Source organism: Spinacia oleracea, chromosome 5 (genome assembly GCF_020520425.1).
Source record: "Spinacia oleracea cultivar Varoflay chromosome 5, BTI_SOV_V1, whole genome shotgun sequence".
Classification (NCBI taxonomy): domain Eukaryota; kingdom Viridiplantae; phylum Streptophyta; class Magnoliopsida; order Caryophyllales; family Amaranthaceae; genus Spinacia; species Spinacia oleracea.
The window spans coordinates 496,769-524,029 of record NC_079491.1 but is presented as its reverse complement, the minus strand read 5'-3'; the positions used below and the strand labels follow the sequence as shown (position 1 = coordinate 524,029).

At 35.5% G+C, this 27,261-nt stretch overlaps 6 protein-coding genes across 11 annotated transcripts; 3 read left to right on the top strand and 3 right to left on the bottom strand.

Annotated features, from left to right (window-relative positions):
• Nucleotides 1-2,618: 2,618 nt before the first annotated feature.
• On the top strand, nucleotides 2,619-5,871 carry LOC110776368 (probable protein phosphatase 2C 2). The gene is made up of 3 exons (XM_021980928.2): nucleotides 2,619-3,002; nucleotides 4,057-4,490; nucleotides 5,042-5,871. The coding sequence occupies exons 1-3, from the start codon at nucleotides 2,913-2,915 to the stop codon at nucleotides 5,604-5,606; spliced, it is 1,089 nt and encodes a 362-aa protein (XP_021836620.1). The 5' UTR covers nucleotides 2,619-2,912; the 3' UTR covers nucleotides 5,607-5,871.
• A 292-nt stretch (nucleotides 5,872-6,163) lies between these two features.
• LOC110776377 (uncharacterized) lies at nucleotides 6,164-10,377 on the bottom strand. Of its 4 annotated transcripts, none has more exons than XM_056827999.1 (8): nucleotides 9,990-10,377; nucleotides 9,288-9,387; nucleotides 8,211-8,306; nucleotides 8,055-8,107; nucleotides 7,658-7,706; nucleotides 7,230-7,277; nucleotides 6,594-6,713; nucleotides 6,164-6,496 (listed from the first exon to the last, which is right to left on the bottom strand). In XM_056827999.1, exons 1-8 carry the CDS (start codon nucleotides 10,250-10,252, stop codon nucleotides 6,287-6,289), a joined length of 939 nt encoding a protein of 312 aa, XP_056683977.1. In that variant the 5' UTR covers nucleotides 10,253-10,377; the 3' UTR covers nucleotides 6,164-6,286. The 4 variants fall into 4 exon arrangements, with proteins under 4 accessions (XP_056683977.1, XP_056683978.1, XP_021836628.2 ...); XM_056828000.1 differs by having other exon boundaries at nucleotides 6,164-6,470; nucleotides 9,990-10,375; XM_021980936.2 differs by having other exon boundaries at nucleotides 6,251-6,470; nucleotides 6,594-6,693; nucleotides 9,990-10,372.
• Nucleotides 10,378-12,557: 2,180 nt separating this feature from the next.
• LOC110776359 (short-chain dehydrogenase reductase 3b-like) lies at nucleotides 12,558-13,552 on the bottom strand. The gene is made up of 2 exons (XM_021980920.2): nucleotides 13,432-13,552; nucleotides 12,558-13,341 (listed from the first exon to the last, which is right to left on the bottom strand). The coding sequence occupies exons 1-2, from the start codon at nucleotides 13,443-13,445 to the stop codon at nucleotides 12,558-12,560; spliced, it is 798 nt and encodes a 265-aa protein (XP_021836612.1). The 5' UTR covers nucleotides 13,446-13,552.
• On the top strand, nucleotides 13,255-17,233 carry LOC110776350 (uncharacterized). Of its 2 annotated transcripts, XM_056829308.1 has the most exons (9): nucleotides 13,255-13,370; nucleotides 14,195-15,487; nucleotides 15,575-15,608; nucleotides 15,706-15,888; nucleotides 16,159-16,248; nucleotides 16,352-16,417; nucleotides 16,515-16,606; nucleotides 16,698-16,745; nucleotides 16,910-17,233. In XM_056829308.1, exons 2-9 carry the CDS (start codon nucleotides 15,057-15,059, stop codon nucleotides 17,025-17,027), a joined length of 1,062 nt encoding a protein of 353 aa, XP_056685286.1. In that variant the 5' UTR covers nucleotides 13,255-13,370; nucleotides 14,195-15,056; the 3' UTR covers nucleotides 17,028-17,233. The 2 variants fall into 2 exon arrangements, with proteins under 2 accessions (XP_056685286.1, XP_021836600.2); XM_021980908.2 differs by lacking the exon at nucleotides 13,255-13,370 and having other exon boundaries at nucleotides 13,435-15,487.
• A 971-nt stretch (nucleotides 17,234-18,204) lies between these two features.
• Nucleotides 18,205-20,838, top strand: LOC110775688 (uncharacterized). Of its 2 annotated transcripts, none has more exons than XM_021980302.2 (10): nucleotides 18,205-18,431; nucleotides 18,649-19,147; nucleotides 19,226-19,259; nucleotides 19,335-19,559; nucleotides 19,637-19,726; nucleotides 19,935-20,000; nucleotides 20,084-20,175; nucleotides 20,268-20,315; nucleotides 20,393-20,500; nucleotides 20,612-20,838. In XM_021980302.2, the coding sequence occupies exons 2-10, from the start codon at nucleotides 18,864-18,866 to the stop codon at nucleotides 20,649-20,651; spliced, it is 987 nt and encodes a 328-aa protein (XP_021835994.1). In that variant the 5' UTR covers nucleotides 18,205-18,431; nucleotides 18,649-18,863; the 3' UTR covers nucleotides 20,652-20,838. The 2 variants fall into 2 exon arrangements, with proteins under 2 accessions (XP_021835994.1, XP_056684510.1); XM_056828532.1 differs by having other exon boundaries at nucleotides 18,205-18,493.
• A 1,899-nt stretch (nucleotides 20,839-22,737) lies between these two features.
• LOC110775679 (ubiquitin-40S ribosomal protein S27a) lies at nucleotides 22,738-23,432 on the bottom strand. The gene has a single exon (XM_021980294.2). It carries the CDS (start codon nucleotides 23,373-23,375, stop codon nucleotides 22,905-22,907), a length of 471 nt encoding a protein of 156 aa, XP_021835986.1. The 5' UTR covers nucleotides 23,376-23,432; the 3' UTR covers nucleotides 22,738-22,904.
• Between the last annotated feature and the right edge of the window lie 3,829 nt (nucleotides 23,433-27,261).

Below are 27,261 nucleotides of genomic sequence, written 5' to 3'. Positions count from 1 at the left end.
GGTAGTACTCGTATTTAACTAACAGAAACCAAAAGATTATTCAGTAATCTTAATTACACTCGTGGCAAAAAAAAGAAAAAGGAAAAAAAAAACTTTTTGAGTAGATAATACAGATAGACTTCACTGAATTAGGTTGTGAATCAGGAAATTTGCGAATCTTAGATGATGGTGTTGGTAGACAATTGTCAGTAAGGTTAGAATAGGACTTGATCGAATCGGTTAAGTTCTCTTTCGAATAACTCAATATATATGAATATTTGTTATTTTAGATCACGGTTATATGTTTGAGCTTATTTTCTAAGTTTTTTCTGCAACTGTCTAGAGAATATTATATAAATTCTTTAGACTATAACCTAGTTATATTATGAAATTTGTATTTAAAGAAATGTCGGTGGTTATTACTCCCCAAGTCTTCTTTTGTTCTTCTCGTTAGAAATCTTGACATTATTCACAAATCACAATGGAAGATAATCTTCTAGATCTTTTTCAATATATTATATTAGAAAAAAGTAAAAAACATATTCACGTGAGATTTTGTTTTATTCGTTTTAACGAATAATTTAACAATGTCAAAATTTTATTACAAAATGTGTATTGGCAAGTGTGCACAAGGAAAATGGGAAGAACTTTTAAGAAAGGAGTGAATACTTTACTAGATGTCTAGATGCATCATTAGTTGTCCCCAAACGCAATAGTAAATGGCCAACCTATAAGACTAAAGGAACAATACTTCTAGCTTTTACCAATTAATTTTATGATATAACCTATTAATTTAGTTTATATATAGTCAGACTCTCCTTATATGCAACGTGAGTTTATATTTAAACTAGTCAATAATGCACACATAATTAATTAGGTTGTCAATGTTTGTATGTGATGGAGTTGGTGAACGTGTCTCAAATTGCAAGTAGAAGTTGCCACATCCATCCATTAATGCTATCTTGTTTTAGATCAACACTCACACACTCACACTCATGGTTGCAAACTTAATTGGATCAGATGATGTTACTTCCATTCACTCATACTATAACTTATATAGATTCCCTTCCCTACTTTACTTTAGCCTCACGACCAATCATCTTTTGCCACCCTATTCACTATCTTATATTGGGTCCCACCTTCCTTCTCATCATTTTTTTTATGTAATTAGCAAAATTATTGTCGATCATAATAAGGTGATTACTGATTAGTGTTTATTCTTTTGCGTGACGTTTTATAGTAACTCTTACTTAAATTAGCTTCTTTGTTCTTCAACTTTCTAGATCAAACCAAACTTTTGTCATACAATTGCGTACAATAGCTGCAATTCTTGTAGAAAATGGTTTGACAGATTTGATATCTCTGACTAATTAAATGTTGTTACTCTAGTCTTTTTCATGCTCGAAACATGTAATTTTGGATCTTATTCAATCATTGGATAAGAAGTTAGGTGACATCAATTCGTGAAAATTAATTAAGCTAAATCTCAACTTTGACATATCTAATTATCTAGGCTATCCAAATCTAAATACTCTGTAATACTCTATGCATAGCATAAAGAGGTGATGAAAATCAAACCTCAACAACTATACACTTAACTTTCCTTTCATTTAAAAAAAAATACTATATATCGATCTACTACTTATTACCTAGTGTTGTGTTGATGATCATGCAAATTTACAATTCATTACGTACATATCCACGTCATATTATTTACGACTTTAAAGTGATTTTAAATTCTCAACTTTGATTAAGATAACTATGTAAATGAAGTACTATTATAATTCCCTATCTCAACAAAAATGGCAAAAAGAACAATATTATAGATGGTTGACTTCATGAATTTTTCTCTTAGCACGAGTCATTCAAAATTTGAACACTTGAAACTTAATTGGATTGAAGATTACTAATATAGTAATATCCCAATAAAGGGAAAGAAAGAGTATTGATCATATAAATAATGTGACTAAAACTTAAAGTAATTTATATGTGCAACCGACTGTATGGCTGTATCATACCACTGATTATACTATAAGAATTGTACAATTAATATTAATGGTATCTTTATTCGAATCTTACAAGTGTACGTAGTTGTGCCGTAAATAGTACTAATTGTATCATTGTATCTTATCTAATTATTTCATTGCATAATTTGCATCTTGTAAAATATAATCGGATATACGGTGATAATTGTGAAGAATCGAAATCTATGCAAAATATGAATTGGAACAATATGACCACACAGTCGACGATAAAATCTATCCCCCACCACCATAACCACCACTCAAAATAAAGTTGAAAAAGACGAGAAGAGCTGACCTCTATAATTCCCTATTCTAAAAGAAAAAGAAAAAGAAAAAGAAAAAGGCAAACTATACGTAAGGTCAACGCGCTCAATTTTAAACCCCGTATAAGCTATAGACTTTTAAGCAAACTTGACGTAGAAGCTACGCCATCTTCAAACACATGATATCCCTAAACTACCCTTATGGGTTGTCAAAAAAGACGCAGTGCAATAGTGATCAAGTGGTTTACGGAAGTCTAAAATAGGGAATCACTAAATATTGACACGTGTACACCCGCGTTCACCCAGATGTCTATGGCCGCCTCTATTGTATTTCCCACCGCAATAATGATTCCATATATAAATAAACCACAAGCTTCTCCCGGATTCTATTTTGTTCTTGTTACTTTACAGATTTTGTCAAGTTAAAACTCTAATCAAAGAGTCGAATTTCAAAGCCAAATCCAAACTTATTACTCCTTGAGATTTCCTACTCCTATTCGAATCACTACTATCCAACTACTATCCATTTATATTATCAATTGAAACATTCAGTTGTAGATTCTTTTTGATTTAATTCATATCAAATAAGCGTGATTTAGGGTTTTCAATTTTTAGGGTTTGTTCTGGATTTCAATTATTGTCTTTGATGTTATTCAACAACATGGGTGCTGAAGCTGAACTCGTTTGTCCGCAAATCGTTCCTAATTTGGATGCCGTTCTCTCTTGTTCTCAACTTGTAAGTTTCTTTTGGGGATTAATTCATTAATTAACTATGATTTCTCTTGTTCTTTTTAGATCGTAAGATTTGTAATTTACTTTCTGATGTGGAAGTAAACCTAAATTGATTGTTTTGATGGGTTATGATTGATTGAATCTCTTGTGTATTGCCGTATTGGTGGTTTTTCTTTTTCAAGTTTTAATTGTTAAATTTTGGATCTTAGGTTTGGGTTTTTAGCGAAATTTCAATGCTTGATGATTTGATTGTCTATTTATCTCAATCGGGTGGTTAATTTGTCTGCTATTGATTCAACTCTTTATTTGGTTGAATTCTTGAAGCTTTTAGGGTTACTGGAAATTGATGTATGTATTGATCTAGTTGCTCTTTATATCCCAATTTGATGTTATTTATTCTTAGTCGGCTTGAGAGACGGGAATTCAGGGTCGAATTAGGGAAACCCTAGCTAGATAGAAGTCATTCTCATAGGTCTTCGTTACCACGACCTGGGAATTGTTGGGTATGAAGCTCAAATTCTGTTCTGATGTGCATGGGATTTTCTTTTCTTTGAGTGTTTTCTCAGTGTGAGTTTCCTCGGCGCAATGGGATGTTGAATAATAGGAATCTTAAGTTAAGAAAGGGTTCAGTCTGTTCTTGGAGTGTGTAGGAAGATGGTAAACGAAATTTGAGATGTCGTGATAAATATGATCTAGCTTGATATTGGTTGGTGATTCATTGGTAACACTAATCGAAGCTAACAAGAAAATAAGAATTGATGAGTCTTGATCTGATGTTTAAATTTTGTTTGAAGTTTAAGTTTAAGTTTACCAATGCTAAATGTATGTAGTTTAAGAGATAATTTGATGAATATATGTGACCCGGGTTCTAGCTTAACTTTTGTGCAATGTGACCAAACTTTGGAGGGGAGTATTTGGAAGTTTTGTGATGATAATCATCGCTATGATTTTTATTATCTCTTTTTTCTGCCAATACCACAGTTCAAACATAAGAGTAGTCTGTGTGTTATATTATTTATTTTGATGGATATTAATAAATTCTTCTTGCTTTTTATTAGGATAAAAAGACCCCAGATGCAGTATCGGATAATTCTCTTTGCCCTACCTTGCTGCAATTTGTACCTAAAATTCGCTCAGGAAGCTTTTCTGATATTGGGCAACGTAAATTCATGGAAGATGAACATATTAGGATTGATGATTTATCTTTGCACCTGGGTTCAATGTTTACGTGTCCCAAGCCAAGTGCTTTTTATGGAGTTTTTGATGGTCATGGGGGGCCTGAAGCAGCAGCCTATGTTCGCAACAATGTGAATAGATTCTTTTTTGAAGACGTCAATTTCCCCGAATCCTCTGAATTGAATGACTTATTTCTTGAAGGAGTAGAGGATTGCCTTCGCAAAGCCTTTCTTCTTGCAGATCTAGCCCTCTCTGATGATTGCAGCATCAGTACTTCCTCTGGAACAACGGCTCTTACAGCTTTGGTATTGGGAAGGTAAATTAAGTGTTACTCTTGCTTTTGTGTGTTTCTTTTGTTGCATTTTATGTGTGCGATCATCTCATACCTCTTCTGTGACTGATTTCTTGGGTGTTGCTCATCTTTATACAAGTACCATTTTAATTTTACTAGATGAAGTCTTGGTTTTTTTACTTGCTGAAGCTGTTGCCTCTGTTTTTGAAGTATACTTCCAGTTATTAGTAAGTTTAGGTCAGCTTGAATTTTCAATGAAGTGGGGATTGATTATTTAGCTTTTTCTATGGTCTTGTGATCTTCCTAAATCTGACAAATCATCTCATACCTCCTCTGTTACTGATTTCTTTGGGTGTTGCTCATCTTTATACAAGTACCATTGTGTTTTTACTAGATGAAGTCTGGTTTTTTTACTTGATGAAGCTGTTGCCTCTGTTTTTTACTAGTAAGTTTAGGTCAGCTTGAACTTTCAATGAAGTGAGGGTTGCTTATTGTCTTATTCATCTGGCTTTTTCTGTACTCTTTATGATCTTCCCTAAATCTGACAAATCATCTTTGTGCTTGCTTTCTTTCAGGCTGTTGCTGGTTGCAAATGCTGGTGATTGTCGAGCTGTTCTTTGCCGGAAAGGAGAAGCCATTGATATGTCTCAAGACCACAGGCCAACATACCCATCAGAAAAGCAAAGAGTTGAAGAATTAGGGGCTTACATAGATGATGGGTATCTTAATGGAGTACTATCAGTGACTAGGGCACTAGGGGACTGGGATATGAAGCTCCCAAAGGGTTCACCCTCACCCCTCATTGCGGAACCTGAACTGAGACAGATTATCTTGACCGAAGATGACGAGTTCCTCATAATTGGATGTGATGGAATCTGGGATGTATTGTCAAGCCAACAAGCAGTCAGCATTGTGCGCCGTGGATTAAGGCGGCACGATGACCCTGAACTATGTGCCAAGGAGCTTGTCAGAGAAGCCTTGAGGCTACACACCATTGACAATCTCACTGTTGTAGTTGTTTGCTTTTCTGATCATCTGAGAGAACAATCAGGGCTCAGGCCTCGGAGATTCAGATGTAGCCTCTCAGCTGAGGCCTTGTCTACTCTGAGGAGCATGCTGGAGACCAATGACAGTCGCTGATTCTTTAGAAGTTGCTAATGGTTGATTGATGGAGATGTACATGGTTTACTGTTTTAGGCTGCTTCAGTTGAATTGTTAGAAAAAGCGGCTTGCAGTTTTGTTAGGGTTCCTCTATTGGTAGAGTTAATTTAACTGTTATTTTGTGTTTGGGGTTATTGTTGGTGGGAAAGGTTGATGTGAATATAATTGGAAGGGGGTTGAAGATGGATGGTGTATAAAATTTGCCGCATTCTTGCAGTAATCAGTCCTTAAATTTGTGTGTTCAGATCTAATGTTCTATGTTTTTCTCATTTGTTTATCAGATGTCAGCCTTTTCAGGTTGGATTTTCCTCGGTTTTGAGGAGATGAAACTTCAAAGTAGTGCACTTAATTAAGTTGCATAACGCTACTGACATATTATTAACACGAATTCTATTACATAATTGTTGCAGAGCAACGAATAAAGCTTCATTTTGAATCAAAAAACAAAAAACTTCATTGGCATTGTTTTGGTATTATGGTTTTGCTTCCAAACATCACAAATATTTATCTTGTAGAGAGATCCAAGAAAGAGGAAATTAATAGTATGAGTACTAAGTACTTACTGAAATTACCGCCTTAAAAACACATCGGCCAATTGAATTTACCAAGATCAAGAGAGTAAATAAGAACAAAAAATGCAGGGGTATTGGGACCAATGTTCAATTTACCAACTTAATTACAAATAGGTTACATACAATCCCATCCATTAGAAGACGCCACTCACAACCATTTACACACCAAGGTTTCGCTTCTTGTTGGTTGCAGCTCCTGAAGAACCACTTTACAATAAAGCTGCAACAACCAGTAACAACCCAGGTGATTGTGGACTGAAAAATGATCTTCCTGTTAGAATTAAAAATATGATCTTCCTGTTAGAATTAAGCATGATCAGTCACAATTTGTGAAAGCAGGTATTCTTATCAAAAGGATGGCTTATACAAATGGATTCAATGTTGAGTGACTCACACAGGGATTAGTTGGTTGACTCTGGTTGACAGCTTTTCGCATATTTTGAAAACCTTTCCAAACCTCGCAGAAGCAGGCTTTGAAGAAAAGGTTGAAGTGCCTGCAAGTATTCACAATCAGCTGAGTTGCATGTCAATCTTGAAGGCAGAAACACAAAGACACAGGCAGAAATTTATAGCTTCAAAGAAATAAACCCACAGTAACGAGAATTCAGAACCTCAGCAGTATAGCTTTTATTTTATTTTTTTATCTGATTTCTTTTTAAAGAATACTCCCTCCGTCCCGGAATACTCGACCCGGTTTGACCGGCACAGAGTTTAAGGGACTTGAATTGACTTATTTAATTTAATAGGTAGTAGTTGATAGTGGGGTATTATTTTAAGGTAGTTAGTGGGAGGTGGGTTAAGTGGTGGGGTTGGGGGAGAGTATGGGTTGAATTTTTAATTATTTTTTGTATGGAGTAGGGGTTAGGTGGGTCAATAGGGGTGGAATGAGAAATAATATAATATTGTTAGAATATTTCCATTTTTAGAAACAAGTCAAGTATTAAGGGACGGCCCGATAAGGAAAACAGGTCAAGTATTCCGGGACGGAGGGAGTATTATGAAACACCTATTTGAAAGGAAAGATGCTTACCGATGCTACAGGCGCTAGAAGTTGAGGAACTTCATATGACACTGTCAGCTGAGAAGAAAATTTAGAAAAGGAGAGAGCCAGATAGATTAGTCAGCAATAATATGCCTTCTTTTATCAAAGGAATTCAGAAATATGCAATCAATGAGCATGAGGACACCAACTTTTTGTAAACTCAACCTCACTGTAACACAAACGGAGTAGTAATAGAACTAAAAATAGATAACGAGCCACTAAGTATTATTCAGCTAATATGTACATATATTTATGAAGCACAGGACCCAAGCATTTCAAGACGTATTTTAATTAGGGGTTTTCTATGGAGGCAGTGGACTGGAGACACATGAATCATAAAAAATATTTAAAAGTAATTCAAGTTTAGAAGAAATTACAAAATTAAACTGGATACATCAGGGAGAAAGGCTCCTTACTTCTACAAGACATGATGAAGTACCTCTTGGGTAAAATCGAACAGCACCACTGCAAAGGAAGAACTTTTTTTCATCAACAACCAATTCATACGCCTATAGGATAAAATTTAGAAGTCTAGAGCACCATTGGCAGAAAGTATGCCAATGTGAATAGAACAGCTTTAGTGCCCATTTATTTCCGAAGGAAAAAAAAAAGGCGAAGCAAAGCAACAGTGATATTAAGTCAATTGACTATATAACTTCTGGTCCTTTAGAATCCCACAGAATTTCATGTACAACAAGATTATAGAGCTTGCTTTTGAGGATCGCAAACATGGGTAAAAGTGAAATGAAGAATTCCAAAGAACTACACATAGACGAAGCAGGGAAAGTACCAGCTTCAGCATATAATTCTCACCTGTTTGGAAGACCTTCTAGAGATCTCCAATGAATTTTCTGGTTTGGGATAGGCTGCAGTGACGCCAGAAATAGTACAAAATTAAACCATATCCAAGAGAAAACTTTCAAGTGATCAGAGAATGATAAAAATATAAAAACCAAATAATGATGGTACCTGTAGATTTCGAGCAAGCCAAGAGAACTCAATATCACGGCCAAATGCTTTATATTTTAGCGTCCATCTTGATTGATCAGGCTTATCTTCCAAGACCTGGTTTATGAAAAAATTTACACATTATTAAGCAATGGGAAAGGAAACAGTGTGTTAAGGAGGAACGCGAAATTGATGATCAAAGAAAAATCATCCATAGAAATCTAGCAGAAGAGTTTTTTAATAAGATAATAAATGCTACCACAATGTTACTGTGACCATTTTGCATAATGTATAATTTTTCAAATAAGTTTTCCATCATAGAGCATCAGAGCCCCTGTCCTAGGATCAGAGTCATTTGCGATACACAGATAATTCAATTATTCATCAGAACTTGAGATGGCAATATTTCGTTGGTCTAGTCTTCAAGACCTCATGTCAGAATCATTGGATTAGCTATATACGGGGTACATGGTTATTGGCTACCATTAAAATCTTTGATCTGCTAAATTGTTCAGTGTCATTGTATCAAAATAAAACACCCCTAAACCGTAATAAATTGGATTTGCAGGTTCGCCAACAAGCTTGGCGCTTTTAAGGACTGTAAATCCGGCAAGTTACTACAGTGTACTAGTATAGGTCACTAACATCACAATATAGTAAAAACCACAGTTTTACATAACCCCAAACTCCCAAAGCATAAGCAAATTACTCAAAGCATGGCATCATTTCGTGGAGACCACAAACAGGAAAGGCAATAGTTCAATACAGTTTGAACAAGCGTGTTTTTCATAGCTCATATAATGCTTTTCATCTAGCTCGGATACAAGCAGGTCCTTTATCGCTTGCTCTAGAGGAACAAACTACTATGAAATATTGATACTACATTCTAATTTAACATATGCAGAAGTCTAGTAAAGAGCAAGGGAGAAGCCAACAGCTTATTACCATGCATAGAAGAAAAAACATCATCTTGTTTGTACAAATTACAAAATAGAATAGCCTCAATTCAGTTCAATAATTGATTACAAGAATGCCAACCCCAGAGAATCTGTAGGTTAATAAAACATCAATAGAGAAAAGAAATGAAGAAGAATGTACCTTAACTGTTGAAATGAAAGGCATCCACTTAGGTATGGCTTCACGATCTAAGTAACAATCGTATGCTACAGAAACAGGCACATCAACTTCCATCTTGACCCTGCATTTTATCATACTCATTCTTTTTAGAGATGGACATGTGAGAAGCAACCAAAGAATCTATACTAGGATGTCTTATTAACTACTTTCTCCGTCCTATCTTGACCCTGCATTTGATCATACTCACAATAAAGGGAGTGTACGAATAGTGTAAAAGTCCAAAGATTACCATAGTTATGGATCAAAAGGAGGAACTTTTATACTCCACAATAAACAAAATTGAACCCTATACAAGTAAGTAATCATTTAGCAGACGGCACACGTCTAATCGAAAATCTAATAGATAAACGAAAATGATCCATTTGTAGATGAGCACCAGCAGCAGCAAGTGATAGCATTACAGAAAGACCAAGCAAGCTAGAATTAACCATAAATTAAGGCAAACTTGCTTATCACAATTACAGCAATTAACAGGTTGGGTAACCAAATCTTGAGCATAAGATAGCTAAATCATACTACTTCCTTACATAATCAATCAGAAATACTAGATAAATAACGCACAAATCAGTTTCTACTTTCTAGACCAACAATTACATAACTATAGCTTAATTTATCAAAAATCAAAAGCAATAATTAATAAAGGAGAGTGGGAGAGTGACTAACGTGCAATCTTGTGACTCCATGACAGGCCGGAAAAGGCGTTTTGAAGAGGACTTTGAGGAAGTGTTGATTGGGATTTTGAAGAGGAGTTGATTCGGTGGTTTTGATCTCAGACATTTTCTGCTCAATTTACAATTCAATTTTGAATATGATTTTGAATTTGAATATGATGTGGCCCTGAAGATCATCAATTGGGCGTCGCCACTCAAACAAATTCGGGGACCTGGGATTGAGCTTGAAGGTGTGCTAATGGCAATTGTAGACATTGTTTTATTTGGGGAAATGAGTCAAAATGACCCACTTCTTTCTTTCAAGGAGGGATCTTTGAACCCAGAAAGAAAGATGACAATCTCTTGTAGTCTTGTGGTTGCTATTCTTGCTAACTTGCTAATTTTGCTACCACCCTCTTCCCGTATTCCTTTATTTTTACCATTTACTATTATAAGTAATTCATATTAGATTATTAGTGTTTATTTAAGCTCTGTTAACTTATAAATTGTCGGGAAAAAGATATTTTTACTGAATTTTCTTAGTTTATTTGAACTTATTTTTCCCAAATTAAGTAAAAACAAGTTGAAACAATTAAACAAATTGACATTTTCTCTCTCTAAACTAAGGGTTTGTTTGTTCTATTCTCACCAAAAAAAAATAAAAAATAGAAATGTATGTCACGATTTTAAGCTATTTCGATTATACAGGGTATTTGAGACATGGAATATACTCCGTATCACTTATTACATCTAAGAAATACATATAAATAATGAAGAATAATGATTAGGGGTGCAATAGAGTTAAGATGGTCCAAATAATGAACGAACCCTAACTTTCAAATTTATAACTAGTATTTAAAAAACAAAACCATAGATGATTATATACTTCTTTTCTCCATGATTTTTTTTTTCCAGTTGTTCTTTTTATTGTTTGTTAATTTACAACTCTAACGCCTCTTCAACCTCATCTTCTTCCTACAACATCAATTCACCATTTAAATTCCTCCTTAACATTCAATATTAATTCACCGTTTAACTTAACTTTTACATATATATTTTTCAAATTTCAAATTTCAAATTTCACCTCTATTAAGTCACATTATCACATATTCCGACTAAAAACACAAGCCCTAACAAATAGAAGTTTAAATGACGGTTAAACAATCATTAATTATTCGTTCTTTGAACGGGATCAAGAGCTAGTTTGATTTATTGATATGGTAGATTGGTAGAGTGTCCATCAACAAGATAACAACTCATAACATAAATTTTCACCCGGGTAAATTGATGGTAAAAGAAAACTACACATTACCTATGCCAAAAAATAAAGGGAAAACAAAATGAAAAGGTAATTCTATCTCCTCCTTGGCTCCTTCCCTTGACTTCTCCAAATCCTCTCTCTTTCTCCCTGTTCTCTGCTTCAATTCTATCTTGTTTTCCCACATTTTCTACATCTAATTCGATGGATGTCTGCAACTGTGCAAGAAGAAGACTTTTCAGTTATCTTCCAGATCTTAATATTTCTGTGTGTTATTTCTTGTTGGAGAGTTAATTTAACTTTCACACAAGATTTAATACTCATAAACTTTCAAGATCTAACCTGGCTGACAAATGATTTACGACTTAAGGTATCATCTTCTCAATTTTCACTCTGTTTACTTTCCTCTTTATAGTGGTATTGTTTTTCTAATTATCTCAATTTTACTCTAGTTTAATCAAAGTTCCAGTTTTTATTAGTTTAAATCACTCCGTATCATTTATGCGTTCTTGACTGTTTGTTATATGAATCGTATTATCCAATTGAGTGGGCGTATGATACAGGACTTATATGGCGAAATTTGTATGTTAATTCGTAAGGAAAACTAATGTCATTTCCCAAAATGCTAGTTCACCCCCAAATTGTATTACTTTTACCCTAAATTTTCATTACCATCCATCATCATTCGTGGGTGTTATTGGGCGAGAATGTAAATTTACGAAAAAAGACACAAGTTTTGGGATGAGATTTCATTACCATGGATAATATGATCTTAATTTCCTTGCACATTACCGGCTACCTAAATGTATAACTGTTAGAGGACCAACTCAACCACAAGCTTAAGCTAATGGTTGAAGGTTGAAGTACCAAGATTAGTTTTATACTCTATCATGACCCTTCACAATCTCACATGAAAGCCCTGTATACCAAGTGCTAAATATTCTACTTTGAAAGGAGTGAATGAGTGAACCCGTGACAATCTCACATGAAAGCCCTTTATACCAAGCGCTAAATATTCTACTTTGAAAGAAGGAGTGAATGAGTGAACCCGTGACATGTGTTACGCTGACTTCGATACCATTTCAGATGACCAATTCAACCAAAAGCTTAAGCTGATAGTTGAAGCCCAAAGATTAGTTTTATACTATATCAATAACGATGCCTGATTTTGGATTGATGGAACCCCACATTTCAAAAAATATTGCACATAACAACAATTACCTTTTACTTTATGAAACAATAAGAAAAGAAGCATTGGAATATTGGACGATCAGTGTATTAAACTACTGAAGAAAATATAGAAACTATTAGATGGCAGATACATCAATTAGTAGTACTAGTAATAGGAGTGTGACTACTTACGGTGAATCCGCCATCAACCACCAAGTTATGGCCGCTGATATAGGCGGATTCATCAGAAGCAAAGAATAGAGCTGTCTCAGCAATATGTCTTGCCTTCAACACAATCCCCTTTAAGTTAGCCATTGTTGTGCAGCTTTCTTCCAATTGACTTGCCTCCAAATTATATGCATTACAAGGCAATGGAGTTGCTACCCCAAAAGGAGATATACAATTCACTCGTATCCCATGTGCACCGAGCTCACTGCTTGCTGCCCGTACCAACCCCACCACGGCATGCTTTGAGGCTGTATACGCGCTTGGGCCCACACCGCCAAGGCAGGCTGATACACTAGCTGTGCAGATAATTGACCCGTGGATCTTTCGGTTTACCATAGCCCGACCCACGTGCTTGATGGTGGCTGCCACCCCTCTGACATTGATGGTCAGGGTGTTGTCTAAGTCAGCCAAATCCATGTCAAGGATTGTGGATATTGGTCCAATAACACCTGCGTTACTGAATAGGATGTCGAGTGTGCCATGTTTTTGTAAGGTGTAGTTAACTGTATCTTCAACTTGCTTCTCGTTTCTTACATCACAGTGATGGTAACTAGCTTTGTCTAAGCCTATGGATTCTACCACTTGTTGGCCTAATTCATCTTGGATATCTGCAACCACAACAAACGCCCCGTTTTCTGCGAATAGTTTCGCTGTTTCCTCGCCTATCCCACTCGCTGCTCCGGTGATCAAAGCAACCTTGCCTGCTAATCTGGAAAGGGATATGCATATTAATATCAGGTTAGTACATTATAGCTAGTACTGTAATTACATTATAGTAAGGAAAATGAAGTTGACATACCTTAGCTTGGACATTTTGATTGATCGAAGAAGAACTTGAGATTAGATCTGTTAATGCTGGGGTTGTAGATTTAATTTGTCAATGAAGGTTGACATACATTTTAGGAGTCCTTATTATATATATAGCTACTTAATTAGCTGGGTAGGGTGCTTATTATTAATAATTTATATGTTGATCCACGCCATTAGATTCACTTCTCCTCTTTTCTCTCTTCTCTTGTGAGTCGTTATCGATGAGTTCTTGGTATTAGAATATTAAATTATGTTGATCTTTCATTTCAAACATAAAAAATACTTTTATTTCTTATTCTAATCAAGGTTAACAGTACGTTAAATGGGTAATATGTCGATTGAGATTTCTCTAAATTAAGGTGAGTTTATCAATTCAATAATTAAACAAATCTACCAGAAAACAAAACATGTACAACGTATTCATTAACTCAGTAATTGGTAACAGAAAATTTGGAATAATTATCATAACATAATTCTAAAATTAGTATGAAATATTGTCTGTATAATTCTGAATTATATTCCCCGAATTGAATCAGTATGCACATGGGGTTGCATTGTAATCCGTTGCACCTGGCTAGTTGTTAGCTAATATAGAGCATTATATTGGTGAATGAATAGGTCACTACTCACGTATTTCATATTCACATGCTTGCATCAATTCCGCACTACACTACCTTACCACTTTGCTTCCAACAATGTCTTTAACAATTGTTCTTTTATTTAACTAGTTTTTGAACCTATTCAACAAACAGACAGGAAGGGGAAGATGGAGAAGTATGTAACATATGAAGATATTAACAGTCGAAATGCAGCCACCAATTGATGACAGTTACCTTGTTGGCTTCTTGCATGCGAAAGTTCAATGGAGCGACTTCTTTACTTACCTCGTATTCTCATAACACTTGAAAATTTGACAAGGGACGAATTAGACTAACTTTTTATGGTGTGACGGTTTTAAGTAGACCGTCCAAAAGAAGTGCCGAATTAGACTAACTTTTTATGGTGTGACGGTTTTAAGTAGACCGTCCAAAAGAAGTGCCGAATTAGACTAACTTTTTATGGTGTGACGGTTTTAAGTAGACCGTCCAAAAGAAGTGCGCCAATCAAACATGCTTAACGAACTTAAAACCATAGACAAAATAACATTACTCCGATCCGTCTGTCCCTTAAAAATTGCCCCATATAAATTTCACTTTATTAAGACCTTGGATAAAGATTTGAACATGGGTTGATAAGCTAGGTTGTTGTACACGAGGAAAGAGAGAGAACAAGTAAGAAAACGTACCAAAAATATATATATAAAGCAAATAAAAAGGGACATCCAAACATAATATAGCAACCACATAATTGGGGCAATCTTTTAAGTTTTAAGCAATAGACGTAGGGGTGCAACCTACAAAGAAGGTAAGCTGAAAGCTGAAAGCTGAAAGCTGAAGGTGTGCAGTGTCAGCTGTGTGGATGTTGCTTGTCAGTAATGATAGTAGCATGAAGAGAGTAGGTGGCAAGAAAACAAAGCAAACACGTTGGTAAAATACACAGACGAGTAGCTAACACTTGTAGTATCTGTCATTCAAATTCATTAATTAAATAACCAAATAAAAATAAAGATTATACATGGAGATAAAACATCAAACTCAGAACTCGATCGTAATTCGTAAAGATAAAACATCATCATCAATGGCAGTGGTGTATTGGTACAGCGTGGTATCAGTAGCAATTGTACTCACTGCATCTCTTGTGGCTACTGTCTATGTCTTGTGGAAGAAGAACCAGACACAATCTCAACCTCATTCTGCTGCTGCTACTGCTGCAATTGAACAGAGGAAGAAGAATTGGTTGTATGAAACCCTTTTATTCATTCATCATCATCACATTCATGGCTTTCCAAGTGATGATTCTACTACTGTGTTTTGGACTAGCTGCTGGATTGCCGTACACCCTGCTTACCTTCTTGCTTTTCGTTTGTTCTCCTTTTTCACCCTCGCTTTCTTCTTATCTTGGGATATTCGTCACTGGGGAACTTCCATCTTTATCTACTACACCGAGTAATTTCATAATTACTTACCTTCTTTCTTCTTTCGTCGGTTTATTTTTAGATGCAATGTTTCAGATGCTTGATTTGCACTTTGCAGGTGGACTTACTCATTAACTATGCTGTATTTCGCGGTATGAACCCCATTGATTACTTGAATCATGCATGTATAAGTGTTAATTAGTAGATTTCTTGATAAATAATTCAGAATTTGTTGTTGATTTATTACAGATTGGCAGTGTTATATCTGCTCATGGCTGCTGGTTATTACATACACAACATAATAAGAATCATTCTCATAATTCTTTACTAGAGTCTACAGAAAGGGGTGATCTTGAAGATAATCCAATCAAGATTCTAAGAAACAAATACAAGCCCGGATTTTGGGGAAATCTTATGCAAATTTCTTACCAGGTTAGTTTTTAACTTTTTTTTTTTAGTTGTACTTTTACATTCTTATAACAGCAAACCCAACCTATGTGCCTGTACATCTTGTTCCATATTAATTGTTCGTGCTTTATTACTCTCACCTTCACTTTCTCAATTTTGCATGTTCATTCCCTTTAACATAAACTTTTACTTGAATTTTGCCTCAATTTTCACGGGAAGTTTCTTATGATGGTTCATGTTAGCCGACTCCAAATGATCTTGTCTTTAATTTAACTGAGGATTCTCCCTTTGCAGATTAGTGCAGGTGCTGTTATTTTGACTGATATAATATTTTGGTGCATTATTGTCCCCTTCATTTCAAATGCACGCCTCGGCTTAACCCTGGTGATCATCATTTCTCAACCAAACATGCCTACTTTTCTTGGTATATATATATATATACACTCTATAATGTTTAATGTTTTGATGATACTTACATAATGTGTAGTTGATGGGATGCATCCATACAGTGAATGTCGCCTTTTTGCTTCTCGACACTTTAATCAATCGCCTTGTAAGTTAATCTTCACACTTCTGCATAGCCTCAACTCATTGTTATGGTAACAATCCGAGCCTGATATGGTGTAACTGTAAATTGGGTTGTTGTATAGCCGTTTCCTTGGTTCCGGATTTCATATTTCGTGCTGTGGAGCTCAGCTTATGTCATCTTTCAATGGCTAATCCACCTCTGTGGTGTCACTTGGTCAGATCACCAGTTTTACTTATTATTATTAAATCATTCATTCAACATTGTTCATCTTTCAGCTGATATTGCTTATAAACCTTGATTACAGGTGGCCATATCCTTTTCTGAAGCTGTCAAGACCATTATCACCTGTCTGGTAAAAATATATATTACCACTTAATCCTTTAGCTTAGTTATAGCTCAATGTAGATCAACTAAATTACTGCATTAGAACTTGTACTACACGCTTTGTTTTGATAATGTATATGCTGGAGATTGGAAGATGATGAAGTCTGATTCATTAATTGTTGAACCTTGCAGGTATCTGGTTTTAGCTGTATGTCACATTGCTTGTTATGGAATTTATGCATTAATCGTGAAGCTCAAGGATTCGGTCTTCTCCAAATTGTTTCCACATTCTTACATTAGATCAGATTAGTTAAAACTGTGATTAATTGTTAAGGATTGGTTATGTCAAGATTCTCAAGAAATATGTACATCAGTACAAGGGGTTCGAATACTCCATTATTATTAAGGATTCGCAATTTTTGCTTTGGTCTCTATGATCAGCTTTTTGGCGGTAAATAATGTACCAGGAAAAATAAGTGAAAATCAAATGAATAGAACGCACACTTAATCAACTCTTTGCTTTTCCTATATCATATTACCATAACCAGAAAAGACTATTTTTAGTAAAGCATTTACTGCTGTTTGGTAACTGAGTTATAGTCACATGGACCCTTAAACATATCATATAATGCACATATGCCACTGATTGATGGTAATCATGGTAGCACATACCAAAAGTTATTGATGTATTTGATATCTTTGTTGGTTGGAATTTGTAGTGTTTAATACCACTCGTGAACCATCAATTGATTTATCATTGTTTACCTTCATTAACTTTCACTCCTCACCTAACCCTGCGGAGGTTACTAGGTTAGGAACAACATCAATGGTGCACCGGTTGTTTATTGTGATAATGCAGGGACAACTTATGTAACCAACATAAGTTGGTGGAGTTGGTGGGGAACTCACCTTATCGAGCCTCATCAGCTGCAAAATGCTTGAGAATGGCTCTAGCGATGACCTGCGTAGCTGGACTGGTAGACATGTGCTAGGTGTTGGTTCAGTATGGTCCCTTCTTCTTACCTATTAAAAAAAAAAGCAACTTATGTCAGTGCTAATCACGGTTTTTCATTCAAGGATGAAACATCTTGCTCTGGATTATTACTTTGACCGTGAGAATGTACAAAGTGGAGACCTTGGAGTATCTTATATCTCCACTAACGATCAGCTAGCTGATGCTCTTACGAAGCCATTGTCCCGCCATCAATTTCATACACTGATCACCAAAATAGGCCTTTCGCTGTGGCAGCCTATTTTGAGAGGGAATGATAAGGACTTGCATCCTTTAGGTTCAAGTCAATCCTTACAATTTATTCTTGCATATATCTTCCAAATATTTGCCTTAATTTAAGAGATTGCTGTAATATTGCTGTAATTATCTTCATTGTTTTTTTACTCCTAAATTCTAGCTATTACTATCCTTGTATAGCTCTCTTTATTTACTATAAATTGTGAATAATATCAATGGGAAACATTGTCCCTTCTATTCTCTTTCTCTACAGATTGTTCTCACAACAAATGTTACATAAATCCCTTGTTATGTTCAAGTATGTAACATCTCATTGTAAAAAGAACGATTGTTTTTAGTTGCTTGGATCAGAACCTCTCCTAACCAACCAACCCAAAACTATTAGGAATGAATAAGAAGGAAGAGGGCCCTATCCCGAAGAACTGCAACTAATAGGGATCAAATTCATGACCTCAAAGTCATAAGGTGAAACTTTCACCAACTACACCGTGTGCTACTTGGTAAATTGATACATGGTTTATTAATAGGTACTTTGAATGGTTGTTGTAGAAGTAAGTTATATGGCGGTACTTTTATTAGAATAATAAGGTTGATAGAATACGTAGTAGATATTTGTGGTTGTTGAAACGTGTTACGGAAATAGTAACTTATTCATTGCTCACTCTCTTTGGTCTTATAACAGTTTAACCCGAAGAGGAGGGGAATTTGAATCGACCGACGAGACAATAACAGATTTAATAGACAGACTAGTCTATAATAATAGAGGATACTAAGGGTATACTCGTAATTGTACTATTGTACGATATTATTATATATAAGCATCAAACACCAGTGTGTATGTTCAGACATACAACCCCATAAACATCTGACACTCCAAATCATCCACTGATCTGAAAGATGCAGAAATCAACGGTGGGTATTGATTACTGGATGAAATGGCAAGTCCCTGTCTGTGGGTTGATCATTGTAATCCCAGCTGCAATTGCCATCAAATTGATCAAGAATAAGACCATTAATGGTGAAGAAGATACCCAGAATTCAGTATTATGGGTTCCTTGCTGGAGAAAGCTCAGCCCCAAATGGCTTCTTCTCTACAGAGCTTTCGCTTTTCTTACTATGGCTTACCTTCTCTTCCAGATGCTTCATTCCTATGGCTCTTATGCTTTCTATTTTTATACCCAGTTAACCTTCTTTCACTCTCTTCCTCCATTTTCACTTTTCTCCAATTTTTTCTGATTTCACTGTCTGGTGATCTGCAGGTGGACATTTTCACTGGTTATGGTCTATTTTGCGGTATATCCTGTATCCTGTCCTTTTCCTGTTTACAGCTTTCTTCTTCTTCTTATGCTTCTTTATTCATTCATGTAGATTGGAACCATTGTTTCTGCCCGAGGATGCTTTATGTCTACAGAGAAATCTCCAACAGGAAACGTAGAGAAAGACAAAGTTCTGAAAAACGGTTCAGAAGGCAATGAATCTGCTGCTGTTTTGGATTCAGGAAAGGGAGAAAGCCTCACAAAGTTGCAAAATCATGTTAAGAATGATGAAACTCGAGTTGGATTCTTAGGGTCACTTATGCAAATAATTTACCAGGTAAGTTGTGTCCTTGATTCATTCTTTTGGTGCTTGTTACTAGACATAACTAATTGAGTTCTTGATCCTTGTATCAGACTTCTGCGGGAGCTTCTGTGCTTACAGACTTGGTATTTTGGTGTGTATTGGTGCCAACAATGGCTGGAAAACAGTTTGAGCTCACCTTGGTCAGTGCTTGATTACAGTTAAGCTATTGTAGGTGTAGAATGTTGCAAAAACTTGCATTCTGTACTTTGACACAAACATCTAACATACACCCATAAGTTTCATGAAATCCAATATCAGCAATGTTGCGTTTCTACATGGTTCTGAAAATTAGAGATTAGTCTAGAATGCGCTTTGACTGCTAACAACATCTGATATATATTCCTGCAGTTGATAGGATTCATTCACTCACTGAATGCAGTCTTCCTGGTCATTGATTCCCTTCTTAATGCCATTGTAAGTTAAAAAATCTCCCTAATATTGGTGTTCATGCCTGCTTATATATATAGATTAGCTGAAGTTTTTACTGTATCTTTCAGCCGTTTAAATGGTTTGGGTTTCTCTACTTTATACTTTGGAGCACCGCATACACCACATTCCAGTGGATTATTCATGCCTGTGGTGTCACATGGTAATCTCATTTCTCCTTAATAATCACCATCATCATCATCTTTCTGAATTCAAAGGTTGTTTATTTAACAGCAGAGTTTGAGTTTGATGCAGGTGGCCTTATCCCTTTCTAGACCTCTCAACCCCGTGGGCACCTCTATGGTAAATCAAGCAGATTCTCTTCTCTAATAACTTACTGTTTTGGACATTCCCTGATAAAAGATTATACATGACTGCAGGTATTTCGCATTGGCTGTTGTCCATGTTCCTTGTTATGCAGTATACATAATGCTGGTGAAAGGAAAAGACTCGATTTTTTCTAAGCTGTTCCCTAGAGCATTTGTGAGGTCATATTAACTTGCCTAATTACGCGTAATATAAATCTTATTGCTAGTAAACGAGTTATAAAACTCTCATTAAGTTTATAAGTTTTCATAAACAGCTGTTCTGTGTTACAGATCAGATCAACGGATATCACAGCACCACAAAGCAGCCTGAGCCCTGAGGCAGTATGAAACAGGAGAATAACTGAATTCGGATGTTGCCAACATTTCATCAAACGTCCGACTTACCTAACTACAAGTTGTGTGGAAGCATTACAGTTTGTATTTACCAGTTTCTAGTCGGTCTTAAGTCAACTGTATTTAACTATTTATCGACTTGATTTAAAATTTTCGTTATGTTACTTGTTCATAATGGCAATCACAACACCTGAATTTTACGTTAAACGAAACTGGGTGTGTGCAAGGAAATTGATAGCATCTTTACTCTGAACAAAACTATGATTTGAACACGAAATTATTTATATAAAGAAAATGACATACTTTAGGAAGTATGAGCACACAGCAGATCGTTGTCATTATCCCATTTTGATCCTTGAAAAAACAACTTCAGACTCCATTTTGAAGGTTCCTAGATCCAGCTAGAGTAAGATTACCCAATGACTACTCGTGTAGACTCGACTAAACTAATTTTGAACTTGGATGTGTTTTAAAACTCTACTAAATTAATTTAGAACTTAGATGATCAAATAAAGGCTCCTAGATCCAGCTAGAGTACCAATAACTAACAGAGAAGACGATGTGCTTCAAACTCTGCTAAACTCCAAGTACCCTTACAAATTTAACCAAATACTTCTAAGATAGACTTGGTACTCCGTATAAATAAGCTTGAGCAAAGCAAATAATCCTGTTCAAAACATAGATAATGCCAACACATATACGAGTACACGGCCTAGAAATGAATACAACCAAACATCCAAATCTATTATAGATTCATGGTGAAAGAATACAACCACAGAACCAAATGTGTGCTATAAGACTTATTAGTGAAATTATATACCTGTTGGCTAAAACCAACTCCACAATAAATGGCACAACTCAGCCAGTTAATGAAGAGCTTGATTTCTTATACACAACTCAATACGGAGTACTCCGTATCATATAACACATCACAAGAGACAAGACCAGCCACATCTGTTAGCTAGAACCAATTCAACAATAACTGCACAACTCTTAAAGTTGAAGAGAATTTCTTCGCAAACCATAGCTACGGCAAATGAAAGGATAAACCCTACATCACTGATTATACTTCACACTATCACACACATTTAAGAGATACACACGCAAAAGGAAAGAAAAGAAGTCTAAGAAACATTAAAAGTATCAAGGTTGAGGTAACTCGGAACCATGGGGTGTGAAATCTCATACCAAATAAGCAAAAGCAAGATCAATAACAAATCAGGAATATATACTTCCTACAACACCAATTGGCCATCTAAACTTCAAAGCATAATGCAAACACATAAACCAATCTAGAAAGCGATTCAGCCAAACAACCAAATTGCATCCAAACAACCAAATTGCATAGTGCCCAACTGCCCATCAAACAACCAAGCCATTTTGGCTTATAACAAACAAATGACAATGAAATCTATAACTCAAATCAGTTATAGAAAATTTAACCACAAACTCTAAATGTGTTGGTAAGAAGTTGGTTATACCCCATTGCTTCAAACAATAACTCGGGATACACCAGTAAAAGAAAATGAAAAAAGTTCTGTGCAGGGAACTCACTCTAGACATGTTAGAAAAAACAATTAAGTTTACACGACTGTTCCGATTCTTCCAAACCAGTTTGCTTCAAAAACAGAACCAGTATGTACAAACTAACATCAACAAATTGAAGTTACTCGAAATCATGTAAAGAAAATGAAATGCCTCCTCCATATATTCAAGCAAGTGTTCGCCTTTTGCACTTAACTAAGGCCACAACATTCTAACCATAATATGAAAGGATAATATGGGACTCCAAGAGCATCAAACCCTTGTCCTCTAACCAAATCCTTTTAATCACTTTCTAAGGCTCAAAAACCTTAAATTGTACCTAAAGGATGCATAAACTTATAGTTCACGAAATTATATAAATCTGCTCCAGAAATCAGCTAATTAAACCCCAGAATAGTGTTGATTCCAGCATTAACTGGATTATTCAGCAAAGAACTAAACCACAAAGACATGACATTTTAACATTCAACAAAAAAATAAAACTCGCAAAAATTAACAAGCAACATGAATAATAACGATTAAAACAAAAGGGGCAATTAATCTCTTATAACAAGATTCAAAATTGTGGATCCAACATTCCCAGAAACCAAAATAGTACTAGAATCCTCAACAGACTAAGATGAAGTTTTGATTCATAAAGCTAGATATTCAAGCTGGATAGACAAAAACTAACTGGGAACCGGAATCAATCGCCGCCGGCCTTCTGGTAAACATAGGTGAGACCACACTTACCACAGTAGTGACGATCAAAATGGTTGGCCATGAAAGTACCAGCACCACACTCAGCATTAGGGCACTCCTTCCTCAACCTCTGAACCTTAGCAGAATCATCGACCTTGTAAAACTGAAGAATAGAAAGCTTAACCTTCTTCTTCTTGTGCTTAAGCTTCTTGGGCTTAGTGTAGGTCTTCTTCTTCCTCTTCTTAGCACCACCCCTAAGACGAAGCACCAGGTGAAGAGTTGATTCCTTCTGGATGTTGTAGTCGGCTAGGGTTCGGCCGTCTTCAAGCTGCTTTCCGGCGAAGATGAGACGCTGCTGGTCTGGAGGGATGCCTTCCTTATCTTGGATCTTGGCCTTGACATTGTCAATGGTATCGGAGGATTCAACCTCTAGGGTTATGGTTTTCCCCGTTAGGGTTTTCACGAAAATCTGCATTTTTTTTCTCTCTCACCCTCTCTTCTCTGTGGAGCAGGTTTTAGACTAGGAAATCGGTGCATCGCAATGCCTAATGGTGCTTATATAACCCTATACCATATTATTCTATACGGGTCTTACAATGGGCTCCACATTTGTGGATGGTATTATTCGTATGGTTTATGGATATCATATCAAAGTCATTGGATCAAGCCCACTAATCCACCATTAAGGCTCGCTTTGGTGGGGTGTAATTGTGTAAAACGATTTTTCCCTTTCAATTATTTTCAAGTTGTCTGTTTTGGCAAGGCATGGAAAACAATTTTCCATAACTCCCTCAAACTTGGAAAAATATTTTCCATTTTGAAAGGGAGGGAAGCCGGGTTTTCTACCTTTCCTTTTTACCTTCCTCTTTCCTTTTTGCCTTCAATCTTCACCATCTTCTCCTATTTAATTTTAAGGAACCAAACAAAGGAAAACTTGTCTCTTGTGATGTGCTCCCTGTTACTGTGATTCAAGATCTTGAAAGTAAATGTAAAAGGTTCCTCTGGAACAGAGTTGATAGATCTAGATATGTGCCTAGAACCAACTGGAATAGGGTGTGTGATCCTATTAATAAAGGGGGTCTAGGTATTAGAGATTTAAAAAGATGGAACCTTTCCTTTATGGCTAAATTAGGGTGGAAAATTCTTACTCAACCTGACAAACTTTGGGTTAAAATCCTTACTTCTAGATACCTTAAAAGTTCTAATTTTTTGGACTGTCTCTCTAACCCTAATTCTTCTATTATCTGGAAGGATATCCTCAAAGGAAGAGATATTCTAAAAAAAGGAATTATTATAAGGATTGGGGATGGAAAAGATACCTCTCTTTGGTACCACCATTGGGTGGGTGAATGCCCTATTTATCTTCTTCCTAACATTGTTATTCCTGATTCCATAGCTCACTTAAGAGTTTCTCATATCATCTCTAATAAACAATGGGATTTGTCTAGAGTAGAGCACCTGCTTCCTCCTTGTATTTGTAATCTTATCAAAGCTACCCCCCTTCCTACTCTTACTGATTGTGTTGACTCTATCAGTTGGAGACTTGATAATAAGGGCTCTTTCACCATTAAATCTGCTTATCACTCTTCCTCTAACTCTGACCTCAGTCAATGTTTAATTAATGTCAACTGGAAAAAAATGTGGAAAATTAGTGTGCCATACAAGTATAAAATGCTTTTGTGGAACGTCTGTCATTCTATTCTCCCTGTTGCCCTAACTCTTTCTCACAAAATTCCTAATTTTGACCCTATTTGTATTCGATGCTGTAATTCTACTGAAGATAATATTCACCTGTTCAGAACTTGCCATAGTTCATCCATGTTCTGGTCTATGATTTTTCAATACCACTCTTCCTCTTTTGATCTGAATTTACAGTCTTTTTACTCTTTAAACTGGCATGATTGGATTTCTTTCAATTTAAGTGGGTGTACTGAATGGCAAATGGTGTTTACTATGGCTATATGGCACATTTGGTCCTATAGGAATAATGCAGTTTTCAATCAAAAAATGGAAAACTGCTTAACTTTTTATAATAAATTCTGGGCCGATCTCAACTTTACTAACAATATTGTTCAGTCTAAAGACCCAGTCATCAGGAATAGTTCTACTGCTGTCAGAATTTGGGCACCTCCTCAGAAGCAGTTCTTCAAACTCAATACTGATGGTTCTTGGTTAGATATTAACAATGCTGGGGGTGGAGGAGTCATTAGATGCAGCAAAGGAATATGGCAAATTGGATTTTCTTCCCATTTCAGCAGTATAGGTGCTGCTGCTGCTGAGCTCACTGCTATCAAAGAGGGTCTCCTTATCGCTTGGGAAAGGAAGATGACCCACCTGGAGTTGGAAACTGATGCTGAAGCTCTAAAGTTCATGCTGAATCATCCTCACAGCTACAAAGATCATCATCTCTCTTCGATCATCACGGACATTACCTCTCTTTTGCAGAGAAACTGGGTGGTTATTATTCTCCACGTGAAGAGAGATGCTAATAAGATTGCTCATGGTCTTGCGGAGATTGGGAGAAAGATGAAATCAATGAAGATATACCACTTTCAACCTCCCACTTCTTTAGTTCATGACTACGAGATGGAGATGGTTACTGAGGAAGCTTCGACTGTCTAGCTTGGTTAGTCTCGGGTTGCAGTATATAAAGAAGAACGTCAATGGAACTAACATCCTTTTTTTGGTTTGTTTATATTTTAACTTTTGTAAGCCTGGTCTTAATTTGAGAATGGTACCAATATTGGTTTTTGTGATGGTACCCTTCCCTTGTTGGCTTCTATGTATGACCCTAAACTTTGAGGTTTAATCCTCAGTTGGTAATATATTTCCTATTTCTGCATTAAAAAAAACTTGTGTGTTTCCCTTGAATAATGCTTTCCCTGGAATATTATTTTGCACACAAATATTTTATACCAAACCAAATGAAGCCTAAATACTTTAACGAGAAATATTTCAAAGTCAAGGTAAAATAGATTATGGGCCGTGCGTAAGTAATGGAAGAAAAGAAAAATCAAACTCAAGGTAGGAATGCCTAATGCCTAATGAGCAAAAAGTCATCGTATCCTAAATCACGGAAATTATTAAGAACCTGCGGTTTTAAAACTTAAATTTGTTGTTAAGGGTTTCGGTTCAGGGTAATAAAATTAGAAACTTAATGCAACTGATTTCGGTTTCGGTTCTTAATTTTCCGAAACGAGGTACCATGCTGGGGTACCCTATACACACCACCTATAATATGGAGTACTAAAAATCAGGAATCAGGACCAAATAAAAAGTGTGTCGATATGCCAAAATATAAAACAATTCAAGCTAGTTTTAAGACCTCGTGTTTATAGGAAATACCCGTACACCTATTGACATATTAATGTGCATCAACTCCTTCTTATCAGTGGCATTACATCAAATATTCAGGGTATCGTATTATTTATTATATGTAAATTCGACTTTACCGTCGCATTTCTAACATTTACTATGCATATTTCAAGCATTTTATTAAAACTAGCATTTACTATAACATTTACTATACCAATTTGTAAGTTATTGTATTTTACGTAATATTTTTAAAAGACAGTTTTGTATACCTTGGGACGCGGACGGTCCAACAACTGGTATAAAAAAAAGTTACGAGTAGTAAAATACTAATCGCTAACTGTTGTACCCGGGTACAGCCAGCTCTGGCTGTACCCCCCAAAAACGACGCGCTCATATTGTTTGTTCATTCTTGTCGATTGTTTGTTCTTTTTTATTGTACTGTTTGTTCATTCTTATTGTACTGTTTGTTCATTCTTATTGTACTGTTTGTTCTTTCTTGTTGTAATGTTTGTTTTTTCATGTTATTTTTAAAATTCATCATCAAATTTTCATAATTGTTGTATTTTTTGTTCTTTCTTCTGGAATTTTATGTTCTTTTTTATATTGTTTGTTCTTTCTTGTTTATTTGTTTGTTTATAATAATCATATGGTTAATGTTCATAATTAAACTCTTCATTAATCTTTTATTCTTTCTTTTTGTATTGTTTGTTCTTTCTTGTTGTACTGTTTGTTCTTTCTTGTTGTTTTTTAAATTCATTCATCAAACTTATTGTTGTATTGTTTGTTCTTTCATGTTGGCTTTAAAATTCATCATAAAATTGTTCATAATTGTTGTATTGTTTGTTCTTTTTCTGGAATTTTATGTTCTTTTTTATATTGTTTATTCTTTTTTGTTGAATTATTTGTTCTTTGTTGTTTATTTGTTTGTTCATAATAATTATCTGCTTTATTGCTTGTTCTTTCTTGTTGTATTGTTTGTTCTTTCATGTTGGCTTTAAAATTCATCATAAAATTGTTCATAATTGTTGTATTGTTTGTTCTTTTTT

Excerpts from the sequence above, each read along its gene's own strand:
- LOC110776368 (XM_021980928.2), top strand. The coding sequence starts at position 2,913 with ATGTTATTCAACAACATGGGTGCTGAAGCTGAACTCGTTTGTCCGCAA. Across the intron at positions 3,003-4,056 it reads TTCTCTCTTGTTCTCAACTT|GATAAAAAGACCCCAGATGC; the intron begins GTAAGTTTCTTT and ends GCTTTTTATTAG. Across the intron at positions 4,491-5,041 it reads ACAGCTTTGGTATTGGGAAG|GCTGTTGCTGGTTGCAAATG; the intron begins GTAAATTAAGTG and ends GCTTTCTTTCAG.
- LOC110776377 (XM_056827999.1), bottom strand. The coding sequence starts at position 10,252 with ATGTCTACAATTGCCATTAGCACACCTTCAAGCTCAATCCCAGGTCCC. Across the intron at positions 6,714-7,229 it reads TTCTAGCGCCTGTAGCATCG|CTGATTGTGAATACTTGCAG; the intron begins GTAAGCATCTTT and ends CATGCAACTCAG. Across the intron at positions 6,497-6,593 it reads GTCAACCAACTAATCCCTGT|GAAGATCATATTTTTAATTC; the intron begins GTGAGTCACTCA and ends TAATTCTAACAG.
- LOC110776350 (XM_056829308.1), top strand. The coding sequence starts at position 15,057 with ATGGAGATAAAACATCAAACTCAGAACTCGATCGTAATTCGTAAAGAT. Across the intron at positions 15,609-15,705 it reads TAACTATGCTGTATTTCGCG|ATTGGCAGTGTTATATCTGC; the intron begins GTATGAACCCCA and ends GATTTATTACAG. Across the intron at positions 16,746-16,909 it reads AGACCATTATCACCTGTCTG|GTATCTGGTTTTAGCTGTAT; the intron begins GTAAAAATATAT and ends TGAACCTTGCAG.
- LOC110775688 (XM_021980302.2), top strand. The coding sequence starts at position 18,864 with ATGCAGAAATCAACGGTGGGTATTGATTACTGGATGAAATGGCAAGTC. Across the intron at positions 19,260-19,334 it reads TGGTTATGGTCTATTTTGCG|ATTGGAACCATTGTTTCTGC; the intron begins GTATATCCTGTA and ends TCATTCATGTAG. Across the intron at positions 20,001-20,083 it reads ATTCCCTTCTTAATGCCATT|CCGTTTAAATGGTTTGGGTT; the intron begins GTAAGTTAAAAA and ends TGTATCTTTCAG.
- LOC110775679 (XM_021980294.2), bottom strand. The coding sequence starts at position 23,375 with ATGCAGATTTTCGTGAAAACCCTAACGGGGAAAACCATAACCCTAGAG.